General features: G+C 34.6%; 1 protein-coding gene across 1 annotated transcript in view; it reads left to right on the top strand.

Moving 5' to 3' along the window:
• The window catches only part of LOC123247850 (triadin-like), a 366,108-nt gene that overhangs the window by 88,333 nt on the left and 261,495 nt on the right, over nt 1-16,280 (top strand). Inside the window, exons 3-4 of the mRNA XM_044676898.1 lie at nt 5,470-5,634; nt 6,851-6,883. Of these exons, the coding sequence (XP_044532833.1) occupies nt 5,470-5,634; nt 6,851-6,883 (198 nt within the window). The remainder of the gene's footprint in view (nt 1-5,469; nt 5,635-6,850; nt 6,884-16,280) is intronic.

Here is a 16,280-nt window from a genome sequence, read left to right as displayed (position 1 = left end):
CTAATAAGAGATATAAGACAGAGAGAACAATAGCAGTAGAGATTGTACCTCTGATTTAACTGGTATTGGGAATTCTACAAATAATGAATAATGGCATCTACTCTGCAATTTATAATTCTGGAGTTCCCTAGGGCACTGAGACTTTAGCTGACTTGCCCAGCCATATACAATAGTATGGACAAAAAATAGACTTAAAATCAAGCTTTCCTAATTATAAGGTTATGACTCTTAGAAATAAATATGATAAAAGATAAAATGTGATCAATTCAAAGGTGATAGACAAAGTGCTCCAAGAAATCTGAATGGAGAGAATTTATTCTCAGATGAAAAGAAATGAAGTTTCAAGAAAGAGAGATGGGACTTGGAAAGAGGGAAAGGGTTTTAATATGCAGATATGTTAAAGGTTCAGAGTAGTTGGTAGATAACTAGGTATTGATGCATAGAGTGGCATAGTGATAATTGCAGGGGGTTACATTTGGGAAGAGAAACAGTCTGAGTAAGGGCAAATAAATAGAAATTCAAGTTGTATCCTAGGGAGGGTGAGTTGACTAGCTAGTCAAAATGGAGGGAATGTGTTGGAGAAGTTTAGATTTAAAGTTTGAAAGGTATATTGAAACCAGATATTGGATGAGCTTGAATGATAGTATAAGACAGCTTGGGACAAGATGATGAATAAACTTGAATATCAGGGTAAATTTGGACTTTTTCTTTGGTAGAGACATTTAATAATAATTTGGATATTTTGGTAGTAATCTGCATATATTTTTATTATTTTTAAAATTTGTTTTATTTATTTCATCAATTATTTCCCACCTACATGCAAATTTTTAACAATTATTTTTTTAATTTGATAATTGTACATAGTAAAAACAATGTTGTAATGGTGATCAAACTGTGAAAGTGTTGGCTACTCTGATCAATACAATGATCTAGGACAATTCCAAAGAATTCATGATGAAAAAATACTTTCCACATTCTGAGAGAGAAGTGATGAACTCTGACTGCAAAACAAAGTGTAGTTTTCTCACTTTTTTTGGTGATACGGCTAATGCAGAAATATATTTTTCATGATTTTACATTATAATTGATATTTTGCCTACCTTCTCAGTGGGTAGGAGAGGGATGGAAGGGAAGGAGAGAATTTGATACTCACTTGAAAAAGAAAAGGTTGTTTAAAATAAGAAATCAATAATAATTTTTAAAAGAAAGTATTTACAATGATTGCAAAATGCAAATGAAAGAACAATATTCACAATTATTTTGTAAATTTCGTATTTTGAAATAAAGTAAAGTGTTTAGAAGTCACAAAAATTCAATCACAGAAATTAATACCACACAAGAAGAAATCAATAGTAATATAGACTAAACAATCATAGAATCTCATTGCTGAAAAAATACATCGGAGGTTTATCAGATATAGTTTATGTGGGAACAGGAATATACTGCACCTCACTCATGAAAATTATGATCTAGTATTAACTTTGAAAACTTCTAGGGAGAAGAAACTAAATATCTCTCAGTGAAGTCCATTTTATGCATTAAGGAGTTTTTCCTAATATTGAGCCAAAATCTGTTTCTTTGTAATTCCTTTCTATGGTTCCTTATCCTTAGTCTGAGGCCAAGAGAAAGAAATTTAATTTTCTATTCCATGTGACATCCTGATATCTCTTCAAGACCTTGAAGACTGCTCATATTCTTCTAAGTCTTTTCTTCTCCACACTAAACCTCATCATTATCTTCCACCTATCCTCATTTGGTATGACCTCTAGACCATTCACCATCCTGGTAGCACTTCTCCAGAGAAATCTTGTTTTTTAAATGTCCTTAAAATGTGATACCTAGAACGGAATAGGACACCCTAGAACTTGTCTAAGAGTAAAAGAAAATATGGCTTTTATCTATGTGGTTCTAGAAATATCTCTGAATGAAGCATTTAGATAATATTGTTTCAGATGCCATGTCACACTATTGTCTTATGTTGAATTTGTTGTACCCTAAAATCCATATACCTTTTCTATCCAAACTTTTGCCTAGCCATTTCTCCCTCATCTTGTATTTATTAAGTTGTTTGTATATTTTTTTGTCAAGAATAAGATTCTACCTTAGTAGTTTTTTCCCATCATCTTAGCCTAACAAATGTCTCCTGATTCTACTCTTTAATTGTTAACGATTCTTTCCAGCTATATGCCTTGTCTAATAAGACAGCCTTAATTCAAATTATGACCAATAATGGGAAAATAATGACCAAGGAGAGATCACTGTGAGTCTGCACTAAAGACCATTTTTCAAGTTGATGTTGATCAGTTACTGACAACATGTTGGTTCCTGCCATTTGAGCTGTTCTGAATCTACTTTCTCAGATGATTACCTAGCCTAGATCTCTAACTTGTCTATAAGAATTTAATAAAAATTTTTTAAATATTCATTGAAATTCAGGTATAATGTACCCATGACATTGCTCTGATTTACCAGTATAGTAATCTTGTAAAAAACATTGAAAATGAAGTTAATCTAGCATATCTTGATGAACTCATGTTATTCTTAGTGATCACCATTTCCCTTTCTAAACATCCTAAGCCCCTTCTTTCTTTGGTTTGTTTTAGTGATTTCCCAGGAATTCAAGTAAAAGTTTCAGTTGAGTGAAATATACCTCCTTATATTAAGGTTTTTAGTTAATTTTTTCACCTAAATTCAACTTGAACTTCTTAATCATTAATTTTATTATTGCTCCTCTTTGATACAGTCTCTTGATAATTACTTTTCTTCTCTACTAATAGTTGTCTTATGTTATACTATTTTCTAGGGAATTTGGTTTGGTTGGTGTGATGGTAAGGTTTGCCCTCCTTTAATCTTCATTTTTAAGCTCTGAACAGATTCATTTATGCCCAGTAAACATTTTATCTGCCCTTCTTATATATGGTCCATTTCTAGATAAGAGCCCATTATTTATTTTAGCATATGTACTTATTTTTAATTTTTTTCTGATTATTTACAATTGGAAGTTGACTTCAAAACTGATACATATTATATGGGGGAACATGGTCTTATGAATCTGTTTTTAGTACCTGGAAAGATTCATGCCTGCCAAGAATAAATACTGTGCCTATAAATGTAGGTAATTAAACTGATTTCTATTTAATTGAATTTTACCATTAAGCTCTTCAGTTAAAATTTAGGAATTGAGAGAATAAGAGTAAAAATATTCTCAGCATAAATATTCCATTTAGGGTGTTCTTGCTGTTTGAGAAAGAATTTACTACTCATAAAACTTTTTTTAGATGTTACCCAAATTCAAATCATAGCTTATCATTCTCAAACAATTGATGAACCTTTTGTCAGGTAAACCACTTAGAAAGTTCGCATTATGGCTCCCTTTTGTCTTTCCCACACACTTTATCTTCTACATGCTCTTAAATTAGCAGCCTTGATTAAAACTCAATTGTAATTTCTTAGCCAAGAAATTGGCTATTTGAAATCACCCTTCACAGGTTTCCGAAATCTTCCACCCAGCCCTCAGATGGAACAATGGAAATCTGGTCCTTGGCAGCAAAGTCTTTTTTCTGGCCTTTTAGTTTAGTCACCATAAGTCATTTCACCATTACCTTCCTAGTTAATGCCTTGAAAAGTCTATTTTTATCAATTTAACCCCTCACAGAAACAGTTTGTCTCTATCTTGTCTCTTAAAACTATTCCATCTACTCCTTTTTTATTTTTTAAACTCATGTAGAGGCACCTCTTTATTCAATTTCTTCTTGTTCTATAATTTAGTCTCTTATTCTGAACTTGTCCTCCCAGGTGGATCTATCCTAACCTCTCCTCTACCTCCCCCCAACCTCTATCTAATTTTTCTCTTCTTGGACAAGGATTCATTATTGGATTCATTTTGAGTCACAGGACTATCTTAACTCCTCTCCATCCCCACTGATGAATATACCTCTCAGCCTCAACTTTATGGTGCAATTACAAATAACAATATATTCAAATATTTAAATGTGAATATATTCTTTGACCTCTAACATCCAGAAAGGGTTATTATATTAAGCCACTTTAGAGAAACTTAAAGATAATTCAAGTTGATTTAGGAGGAGATAGGATAACATTAGGTTGGCATTCACTTTACTTCTTTGTATATTTATTACTGATTTCTATCATTTCATAAATATCCTACCTCTTCTGTTTGACAAATAGGTTAATATTAAATTTCATGTACTTCATTAATTCTGTGAACAGAACTTCAAATAGTTAATTTTGTGAGGATACAATATAAAGTATTCCTAGATTCAAATATTGTTCTAGTGAAGATGAAGCCTATTTGGTCTCCAGGCTTTTCTTCATAGAGTATGAGTTATACAGGTTAGTATGTGCATAGACCTAAGGTTGCCAATCATAATAGGAAGGTTAGTTGGAAAAATAAGTCTTACCTCTCTCATGATACCACCATCTTCAATTCTCAGCTTGGGTGCTCTTTGGTTTTTTTGATCTGTAATGCCATTTGCAATGCATGCCATAGTTTTAGACACTTGATTGGTTTATTGTCTCCTAATCATTTCACATATGTAAGTCTCCTAACCCAGATTGTAAGCTTCTCAAATGTGTCAAGCAATTTTGTAGATGTATTACATTCTTTTATATTAATAACTAGCATTTATATAACGCTCTAAAGTTTGTAAATTGTTATATAAATATTGCCTCATTTTCCCCCATAACAAAGAGGGAAGGTGGATGCTATTATTTATTTCCATTTTACATGAGACAACTGAAGCACACAGAGGTACTTGACTTTCCTATTCTTGAAAATAAGATGTGTTCGAGATTGGATTTGAATTAAGATTTTCTTGACTCCAGGTTCAGTGCTCTATTCACAGTGGCAAGTAAATATTATGCACATAATAGGCACTCAACAAATACTTGCTCATGGAATATACATTCCTATGAAACTGTGGTATACTGAAAAGAATAGAAGAAAGGTTGACAAAATGCCAGGGATCTACTCTTTATTTTTCCCACTAAACAATATGGCTGGGAAAATCCCTTGGACTCTGTGGGCCTCGGTTATCCCATATATATAATAAGGGGGTTGGATTAAAATTACAAAACCTTAGACTATCAGATTTAGAAGGGACCTAGAGATCATCCAGGTGATCAAACTGAGTCCTAAAAAGGTAGACACCCAACTGGAAAGTCACATAGGAAATTAATAACAAAAGTCAAAATTAGCACATAGATTTCTTGATGCTCAATCTAGCACTCTTTCTACTGTATCAACCTATTTTTCAGAAAATCTTCCATAATGAAAAAAATTATCATTTTCAATTATATTCCCTGAGCAACACATGTAAGATATTTTCAAATTCAGGAAGCTTCTGTCAAAGGAACCCATCAGGAAGAATCATTTTTTTAACCTTTCTTGTCAGGGAAAATATGTTCTCAAAATCTATGTAATTTTTCTTTTGTCTTAAATTATTTTAGCAAGCTCAATTTCCAAGATTGGCTCTGACCCTCTAAAAATTGTCCATGATGCTGTGGAAGAAACTACAGATTGGATCTATGGATTTTTTTCTTTGTTGTCTGATATCATATCTTCTGATGGTGAAGAAGATGATGATGACGATGATGGAGTTGATACCGATGAAGGTAATAGGAACAAGAGAAGTATTTAACTGTTCATAATCTAATTCCTCGTGTATTATCATGGTTTACTCAGTTTTAACCACATTAGGTACTCAAGTCAAGCCAGGAAATCATAGAAAGGATCTTTATCCCAGTGCTAATAGCACATCATCTGAATGCTATGCTCAATTTAATGGGTCTCTGTTTAGCTTTCATCTTGCATTCGATTTGCCATTACAGCTCCAATGTCAGAATTACATACAACCATTAGTCTGTGCCTTATAGAAAAGAAGGCTGGATCATTTGATACTGTTAACCCACAATAGAAGTATATTTCTAGATGCTGCTTAGGATAAAATTTGGCCCATGTTTTTATCTTTAATCTTGAAGCTAGAAGGATCCAAAGGGCAATAGTGAAATTAAATGAACATATGACATTCAGGGAACCTGGAGATGGCTTTCTCATTCCACTTAGAACTGTTGAAGTAAGGCTGACAGAATCTCAACTAAGAGAGTTGAACTGAATGGGTCGTGGGAAAGCAGAATGCGATTCTCTTCAATGTGACATAATTATATAACTAACCTAGCTTTTCTGTTCCATCTATCAGGGTAACAGAAAACTGCAAATATTGAAAAAAAATCTATGCAATGTTATTTTGAGAAAAAAGAAAAAAGGACTTTTTTTTGGTTAAAATCCTTTCTTTTAACTGATGTCTCAGTAACTATCTCCATGTTATCTTTCAGAGATACTGGTCACAGGCAGTGGCCTTCTGTGATTTGATGGGTGTCACAGCCCTGACAGGCTAAGAGGTGTTTATTATAAAAGCCCCTTCTTGAACTCATTTGATGGTTTTAAAATTTCATTTCTGATTCATTTGGCCCCCTAGAAAAGGTCAAAATGAAGATCAGAGACAAACTGAAGAAAGCATGATGTGAACCTGTTACTGTCTGAAATGATTCCCTGCCATAATTTTGTTAAATGCACAGAAGTGAAACTGCCTTAAATGAATATGTATAAACTAGGATTATCTAGTGTTGAAAAGCTTTGAATTTGGGAGACAGAGGTGAAGGAATTTATGTGCAAAAATAAATAGTCTGTAGCTCATCTGGACTTGCTTATCAAAATTAGCAATGGAATTTAATATGTACATGAAAGAAAAAGAGAGAATAGAGAATCAGTATTGTCATGATGAATAGTTTTTAATTTACTCTCTCTGTCTTGGCTTAGTAGAAGAAGAAGAAGAAGAAGAAGAGCCTCCCTTGAAAAAAAAGGGTAAGTTATTTTCACCTTTATAGAAATTTTGTGGGGGGGAGTGTTTTGTTTATATTAATGTTTATTCTCAAGAGGAATTAAATATATTTTTCTGTGACTTATGACACTATTTGCCTATGCTTAATTCTTAGATTAAAATTTTTAGATGAGAAGGGAGAAGTGCTGTGTCTTTTATATGCAGAAGATCTAAAAAAGGGCACGGAGAAAGATTTGCATTGGTTTATTTAATTCGGCTTTGAGTGCCTAGGCTCCCAAACTTACTAGCAATGTGGCCTTGGACAAATGACTTAACCTCGTTGAATCTCATTTATTTCATTTGTAACGTTGGGGAAAATATTTGTATTATCTATGTTTTGGGGCTTTGTGAGGGAAAAAGTAGAAAATATTGCATCACATAAATAGGAATCATAATATTAGTATTTAACCTGCTATAAGTAGAGTAGATGTTTATTTGTTCTTCCTTTCAGTGGTGATATATTTATTCATGTTTTTGTCCCTACTCATCTGATCTCCCTTATGACTAATTGCCCTCATTTATAAGAAGGCTGCCTGAACTTTAGACTGTAATGGTGGCTTTGGAAAAGCCCGAAGTTATTCAGACCAAACAAAGTTGTTTCTTAGCATCCTACTTTAAGAAAATGAGCTAACTATCCCTTTATAACCTTCTGAAAAAGATATGTTGAAAAAATGAGTAACTAAATGCACAGGGAAATTATTCTGCTAATATGCTCTGTTTAAAAATGTGCATATTGAAGAGGCAAAGCTACTCTTTGTGAGATGTATTTATAGAACATAAGGAATTTTAGAGATAGATTAATATAATAATTTAGAGATAGACTAAAATTTAGACCTTGGAAGGCAACATGATATAATGTAAGATCATTAGAGTCATGAGACTTGGATTTGAATTTTGATGGTGTCACATCCTAGTTGTATGACCAAAAGGAAAGTAAACTTTGGGCCTCAGTTAAATCTAAAATGAGGATAAGACTAATAATGGAAATATACTGAGCATCATCTTTCTGGCCTTGAAAAAGTTAAAAAAAAAACCTCCCTGGGTCTCCCTTTCCTTGTGGGAAAAATAAAGATAAGAAAGCTTTAACTATCTGCTTCATGGAGTAAATTTAAGGAAAGAAAGTACATTATAAAACTTAATGAACTATTAAACAACAAGAACAAATAGAACTATTTTCATTACTTAACCCATAAGGTTGTTATGAGGAAACCATATTGAAGTTTTTAAGTACTCTATAAATGCTTTGTCAGCATGTATAGAATACCGAACTTGGAACAAGTCACCTGGGTTGAAATTTCATGTACGATGTATTAATTATTGACTATAGACAAATCACATTATCTCTGTGTCACTGGCAACTAACTTCCCCTAGAATAATAGTCAGATGAGAATAATCTGTCCCAAAGGCCATGAAAGTGTCTGAAGCAGGTACTGTGGAACACTTAAAGTTTGGTCAGACATTGAAGACACCAGTGCCACCCACTGTATCCTGGATTGTTGCCAGCTGTTCTGACTTTTGTCTTGCCACTGAACTTGTATGAATGGAAAAAAGAGAGTGAAGCTGATAACTTTGTGCAGCTCTGCCTTACCTAAATGTAGTTCATGAACAAATAAGGACATCACCAATGGCCATCTTCAAAATGGAGGCCAAACAACACTGGAGAAGGATCTTCAGTATCTTCACCAAGTATCTTCACCAAGAAATTTCCAAATGGAATCTTAAAGAGTTGGACATACCAGAAATGACTGAACAAGAAAAAGATGCCATATAATTTGATAGAGGCAATAAGGGCCTAGAATTCAAGTCTTGATTCTCAGGCTGGTACTCTTCTCACTGCACATTGCTTCTAATGATGCTTACAATTTCCCAGTTTCTTTTTGCTGGATCTTCAGTCCATTACACCTGCTATTATATATGTGCCACAAGGTTTTGTCCTGCTCCCTGTTTTTTCTCCCTTAATACATTTTCATTTGGTGGACTCATGAGTGTCCATGGATTTAATTATCATCCATGTGCCAATGACTCTCAAATATACTTATCTAGCTCTAACCCTTCTAATGACTTCCAGTCTCCAATTTCTAATTGCCTGTTGGATATCTCAAATTGGTTGCCCCATTGCCATCTTAAACTCAGAAAATCCAAATTTGAATTGATTTGGTTTACCCCCAAATCCTCCCTTCATTTTATCCTCTGTGTTACTGGTAAGGGTACCACTATTCCCCTATCACCAGAGTTCCCCATCTCAGTGTCACCTTCAATTCTCCAGTTTCTCTCACCTCTCAAATCCAATCTGTTTCCAAAGCCTATCAGTTTTATCATTGTGATATCTCTAACCTATGGCCCCTTTTTTCTCTGCCGCTGCCACCACCTGGATGGACCCTCATTACCTTGTGCCTGGATTATTGCAATAGCTGCTGGTTGTTCTTCTTGCCACAAGTCTCTCCCGACTCCAGTTCATTCTCTACTCACTTGTTAAAATGATATTCCCAAAGCATAGGTTTGACCATGTCATCCCACTCCTCAGTAAAAACCAGTGGCTCCCTATCACCTATTAGATTAAATGTAAAATCATCTTTTTGTTGTTCAAAGCCTTTCATAATCTGACCCCCTTTTCTTACCTTCTTAGTTTTCTTAAACCTTACATTACTTCCAACTCCCATAATTAAGAACATTAATTTTGCTTCAGTGACCAACAAGAACTCATTTTACATGCACAATCATGTTTAACTGCTTTGCCTGACTTGAGTAATCATCAGGAAAAACAAGTCAGTGTTTATCTGACTGCTTTCTCTCCCCCCCCAACCCCCGGCTTCCATGGCCATCAATCAAAATTGTCAAATTCATTTACATGTTTAGCTATAGCCAAAGCTTTCATCTGAGTTTTCAAGAATTCCACACTGAATACCCAATGTTAAATTGGCTGTTAATGTCACCAAGATTTAATTGTTTGATGATAATTATTCATAGAAAGAAACATAATCAAATGAAAATTTAGGGAGGATTTTCATTGCATGATAATTTATTGCAAAATATTTCAGAGTACCAACAGTTAAATTAAAGCATGGAGAATTTAAAAGTTTGAGTTATTAATGCCCTCTTATCTTCTATGTCAGCATCTTGAATCTGTTAATGCTTTTCTTGTGGTATTGGGGATGGGACTGGGGAAGATGGGAAAAGAGAAAGTAAATAGCATATAAGCAATCCTCATCTCTCTCTCCAAGAGATCTATTGATCAAGAATTTTCTTTTTTTCCTACAAAAAATTATCATTAACTCTATACTTCTAAAAAGCCAAGAAGGCAGTTCTTAAGAGAATGTTCCTGAACAAAAGCTTGCTGTGTAGAAAAAGAGACTTATTGATTTTTCTGGAGAATGTAATCATCAAATATAAGGATTTTTGTCAAAAAAAGGGAAACTTCTTAGAAAGTTCTAAATTTTCACGTTGCCTCACAAATGAAGTCTGAGAGGTCATTGTACTGGTGGTCTCCAAGTAACTCTGTGGGACAGGTGAATTTCCCCTTAACAAGAGAATTGTTGCCCTGCTGGCCACTCAATTTGAATGACCTTTTTAGGAAAGGTTATGAATGGCTATGATCTTCATTTATCTATCTATCTATCTATCTATCTATCTATCATCTATCCATCTACTTATTTATTTGTTTGTTTGTTTATCTGGTTATTTATTTGATTATTTATTTATTTGTTATATTGCTGTATTTATTTATTTCCTGAAATCTGATTTATGAGCTCATATGAATCATTTGTTCCTTTAGCATTCCTTACGTGAAATTAATCCTCAATGAGCACTTATTAACTTGAGGACTCTTGCAGTCTGCTCTGCCAACCAATTTACACTCAACAGATTGGGTTCCCTAAGGTATAACTACCTCAAGTTCAAGGAATTCTATGGATCTACCCACCAAAAATTAAAACTCATGAGCCCTCACTGGTACATTTATTTTTGTACACTGATTTTTCAGTTGTGTCCAACTCTTCACGACCCCATTTGAAGTTTTCTTGGCAAAGATACCGTACTGGTTTACCATTTCCTTGTCCAGCTCTTTGAAATAGGATCACACAACTAGTACAGGTCTAATGTCCTATTTGAACTCAGGAAGAAGAGTCTTCCTGACTCCAAGCCTGGCACTCTATCCACTGTGCCACCTAGCTGCTCCATATTATCCTTTAATAATAAACTAGTGGTCAAGATTAGCTTAAAGCATGTGCTTAAATGGTATGATAGGAATAATAGTTACAAACATATCCAATAAACCCGGGGTACCCTCTCCTAGATACATATTATCAATGGAAAGAATAAGCATATACATAGAGTATGTCAGTAGAGAGGTACACATGGAGAACCTGTGTCACCAAAGAGACTTACACTTTGAGCACTGCAGGGTTCCAATGTTTCTTTTTTCTTTTTTATGAAGGTCTCATGCTATTTACTTCCCCACAGAAAGTTATTCCACTGGGCTCCCTTGACCTGTTCTTCACTACAGCTCAACTGAACTCAGAAGCTGGACTCATCGGGCCAATTTTCTACTGTACATACCTTCTCCCATTGTTGAGTTGCTGTACTGAAAGATGACATTAAAGATGGGGTGCAAAGGAGGAAAAAGAGAGATCCCCCTCTTTACCTGCTATTCTGCTCAAAGGCAAAGAATATTCCCTTTTGAGGCTGGGTTGTCTAAAATTGACTTTCTCTTTGGTTGCCAAAAATGACTCACCTCCCAGACCTTGCTCATGCTTTTAAAGGCTACCAGAGATGTGGTTTATCCTTTAGATGGGAAATGCCTTGTCACCACAAATTCCACCAAATTTATTGGAGAAATCCTTTACCTCTCCTGTAGGAATAAAGAAGTGTGAATATTTTTGACACTTCCTTTGTACTGAATCCTTTAAAAGGTGTAAATGGATCTCTCAGTTTTTCAAGTTTACAATCTGCAACCAGGTATGAGCTGCTGGAGGTATCATGCCCTTTTGAAACTGTGAATGCAACCACTCATAGACTAAATAGAGCGAAACTTTATCACCTCATTGTCTATTGTCTGTTACCTTCCCTTTATAGCCATCAGGTGACTTAGAGGGATACAACTGGCCAGAGGTCCTCCCTTAAACACTTCTCTCTGCACCTTTGCATACTAATGAAGAAAGTAATAATAAACAATATTTATCGTAGGTAGTTCCCAATATTTTTTGGTAAACATATGTATATATTTAGTGGCCAAGATACTTAAGCTAGAAGAGGAAGCAAATGCTAATGACAAGTTATTGATAATAGAGAAAGAAACATAATAATAGATAAAATTTAGTTCATTTAAGTTCTTTAAACATTCATGAAATGCTTATTATGTGAAAAATTATTAGGCAGTGGGGATGCAAAATTAGCTATAGCCAGACTTTACAGGACTTTACTGTAGTCTAATCAAGGTGTCTGTGATAAGTGCTGATAATTCCTTATGCTCCTAAAGTCAGAGGCAGAAGACAAGGCAGTTTGGTGTAGTTGAAAGAATATTGGACATGGAGCTCTGATTTCAAATATCACCACTGCAACTTGTTAACTTGGAAGTTTGGGGCAAATTACTTAATTCCTGTGAGCCTCAGTTTCTTCATTTGTAAAATGAGAAGATTGATCTAAATATACATATATATCTGTGTGTATATATATGTCTGTGTACATATATTTTGATATATATTTAAATATATTTCTATTGTGATATCTGATACATGAATACACAGATATATATCCATGTACATATGTGTGTTTATATACATATACATACACATATATATACACCACCTACTCATTTTGTTATTCTCTTGTCAGTGCATAAACATTCAGAGATACAGTGCAAGGGGAAAAAATGGACTAGTAGAACAAACTTTAATGATATCTTCTCAGCACATGCTACAATAGCTCAGCATTTCTGTCTAAGCTTTCTACAAATAAGATAATGTTTTCTTACAAGTGTTAATATTTTGTTGCTTTCAGATGTCTAGATTAATAGCGATAGTGAAGCTGGCTCTTCAGAGTTAGTTAAACATTTACAGGGAGCTGCCTTTATTTGGTAGCCGTATATCTTTTTAATTTTCTTCCTAATGCTTCTAAGTACAATATAATAGGAGCATTTTTCTCCTTTTTGAGTTTATTTTGCTACATACTAAGTCAGCAGTATTATGAAGAGATAGTCATTGGCTGTATGAGAGAGATTTATATCCTCTTGGAATATGAGGTTTTGGAAAAAGAATAATTATTTTTTCCAAACTAGAAATTGTATTTTATATAGTCTTTTTCTAAGACCTTGCTTTGCATTGAGAAAGGAAGAATTGGTCATCTACATACATAGGCATACACACACACACGCACACAGAGAACATCTTCATAATACAAAATCTGTTAGTCTTTCTGTAAAACCTAGATTTCTGAGTGAGCTTAGAATTCCTGGCTTGCTTCCATAGCTACTTCAAACCTGTCTTTCTGAGGGAGGCATTATTTCCCTGGTTCTCTCTGGCACTTGAACCATCTCCTTACTGTTATTTTCCTTCTTGTGTTTATACATGTTGCATGTATATGTGTATGCATACATATATGTGTATACACATACATGTATGTATATACGTTTTTATCTATTTTTGTATCTTCATTATTTAGCACATAGTAGGCAAAATATTTATTGACTGACAGATCTACATTAAAAGCAAGATCCTCAAATTTATGACTCCTTATGCCACCCTTAGTGTACTCATCACTTATTACAGTTTCTGATACTTACCACAAGCTTGATTGATTGATTGTCTTAAAGGAAAGATTGTACAGATTTTAGAACTCTCTCAATATGATAGCACTTTAAAGTGCCTTCTCTTTCAGCGTTACTCTTTGTTTCCTACTATTCTATCTTTCCTTAAGGCATACTTTAGAACAGAAAAGTACCAAAATTCTGTGAGACAGGTTTTTTTTTGTTGTTTTTTTGCTTTTGTTTCATTTTTGTTGACCATGGACAAGTCACTTAAGTTCTATTGATCTGGTCTAGGTGGCTTAGTGGATAGAGCTCTGAGTCTGGAGTCAGGAGGGTGTTTGTTCAAATTAGCATTCAGATATTTAGTAGCTGTGTGACTCTGGGCAAGTCATTTAACCTCTGTTTGCCTTAATCCACTGGAAAAGGAAATGGCAAATCACTCTAGTATCTTTGGCAAGAAAATCCCATGGACATTATGGTGCCCAGGGTCAGGAAGAATTGAACATGACTGAATGACTGAATAATAACAATAACAAAGGTAAAAACAAACAAAATTGAAAACTAACACTAAGCCATCTGGGGGCAGCTGGGTAGCTCAGTGTATTGAGAGTCAGGCCTAGAGATGGGAGGTCCTAGGTTCAAATCTAGCCTCAGACACTTCCCAGCTGTGTGACCCTGGGCAAGTCACTTGACCCCCATTGCCCACCCTTACCACTCTTCCACCTATAAGCCAATACACAGAAGTTAAGGGTTTAAAATAAAACAAAACTAAGCCATCTGCAAAATTAAATAGCAGTAGGTTAAAAAAAATAATTAAGTGACAGGAAAAGGAATTTGTCCACTCCTGGGTCAAAACAAATGACATTCTCCTTTTGTAGTGTTTGTAAAATACTCTGAAGTTCCTTAGACCAAAAAGTCCCCAGTAGATTCAAGCTCACATCTCTTTTTTTGCCTTAATTTATTCATGTCATGAAGAACTCCATGCAGCAAAGGTGAATCAAAAGGAGATGGAATAATCGAGGTTCGTAAATATTCAAGACTGGAGGATTGGACCATTCAGAATGTTGTATCACATCATGATTGAGGTGGATGGAGGATGTGGTGAAGTTTTCATGTTTTCCATCCTTCCTGGCAGTTTTAGTACCTTGTTCTAACATGACCTTTAAATATTTAGTATACTTCATAGTGTTCTGTTAGGTCATCACAGTGTGTACTACTTCTTCCTCCATGGATCATAATGCTGCCAACTTTCCTTGACAGTCTTTATGAACTATAGTGGTATAAGAAAAAAAATTCTTCACCTGGTGGCCACCTTTTTAGTTATAAGTTTTTCTGACCTAAGAGAATGTTTCTCAGATAACATAGAGGAAGCATATCATAAATCTAAAACTGGAAAGAACTTTTCAAGGCCGTACAATCCAAACCCATCATTTTACATAAGAATTTGATAGCCAGAAAGGTTTAGTGACTCACCTAATATCATATGGCTAGTAAATGACAGAGGCAGGATTCAAACTTGGGTCTTCACCTCCCAATTGTTCTTCTTGGTTTGAGACTATAGACCTTTCTATTTAATATGATTTGTAGGAACACAGCCTTTGAAAATCCATACTGCCATAAGACATTGCATAGAACTTGAGTAGACTCTCTGGAAGGTAAGGAGAGAAAATATTTAAATGTAATGGAGAAATATGATAATAATCACATATCTCCGGTTCCCATTGGAAGGTTCACTGTGATTAGAAGAGAAAATTTATCTTTGTTACTTTTTTATATTTGAGTAGATTCCCTACCTTCTCTGCCCTTCAGCATGACTCACCTTAACCAATGCCTTTGTGGTGCCCTTGGGCTGTTCCCAGGGCCATCTTTCAGGGTTTGGCCTTCTGACCTACCTTTTGTCAGCACAAGATCATAGTGACAACAGGTATAGGGTAAAACGTCTGAGAGAGGGAAACACTGACACGTGGAAATGTGAAAAATAATAGTGAAATAGTCTAACGGTTTTGAAATGGTCAGAGAAAACCTAAAAGCATTTAAAAAAATCTCCTCACCCTTATAATAATTTAATAAACTGTGCTGTCATTTCAAAGAATCGGAATGGTTGCCTTGGTGATGAAAATTGTCCTTTCAGCTTCTTGATTCTGTCATTTTTTTCTTCACATGAATTCATAATATTTTGGATTTATTAACCGTTTGTCATTGATAGAGATAAATTACCTGCTTTAAACTGGCCACGGAAGTATTCTATAAAATTACAAGCTCTTTGTCAACTCAGCAATAAGATAGGCTGTGATTATTACAAAATTAAAACTATTTGTCATGAAGGATAAGATATATAATATGAAAAACATGACACAGAAGAGAGAGCCACGCACTATCAGAGAATTGCTCTTAGGAATCATTTAGCTTAAGGCCAAGTCCACTGTGTTTTTAAATTGGTTGCTTTCAATCTTTGTTAATGAATGTGACCATTACAAAGGTTTGAGCATATTTAACTTTAAGACTGTTAAGTGTATCAAAAATTCAATTCACAATTTTTTCTCATCAGTATGAGAGAGAGCAAGAAGGGCTAAGCAAAGAGCTTGGTATTTGAATGCATAATTTTGCATCCAGCTCCAAAATTGACTAGCTGTGTGACATC

Source organism: Gracilinanus agilis, chromosome 4, assembly GCF_016433145.1.
Source record: "Gracilinanus agilis isolate LMUSP501 chromosome 4, AgileGrace, whole genome shotgun sequence".
In the NCBI taxonomy this organism is placed as follows: domain Eukaryota; kingdom Metazoa; phylum Chordata; class Mammalia; order Didelphimorphia; family Didelphidae; genus Gracilinanus; species Gracilinanus agilis.
This window is presented reverse-complemented; position numbering and strand designations above follow the sequence as displayed.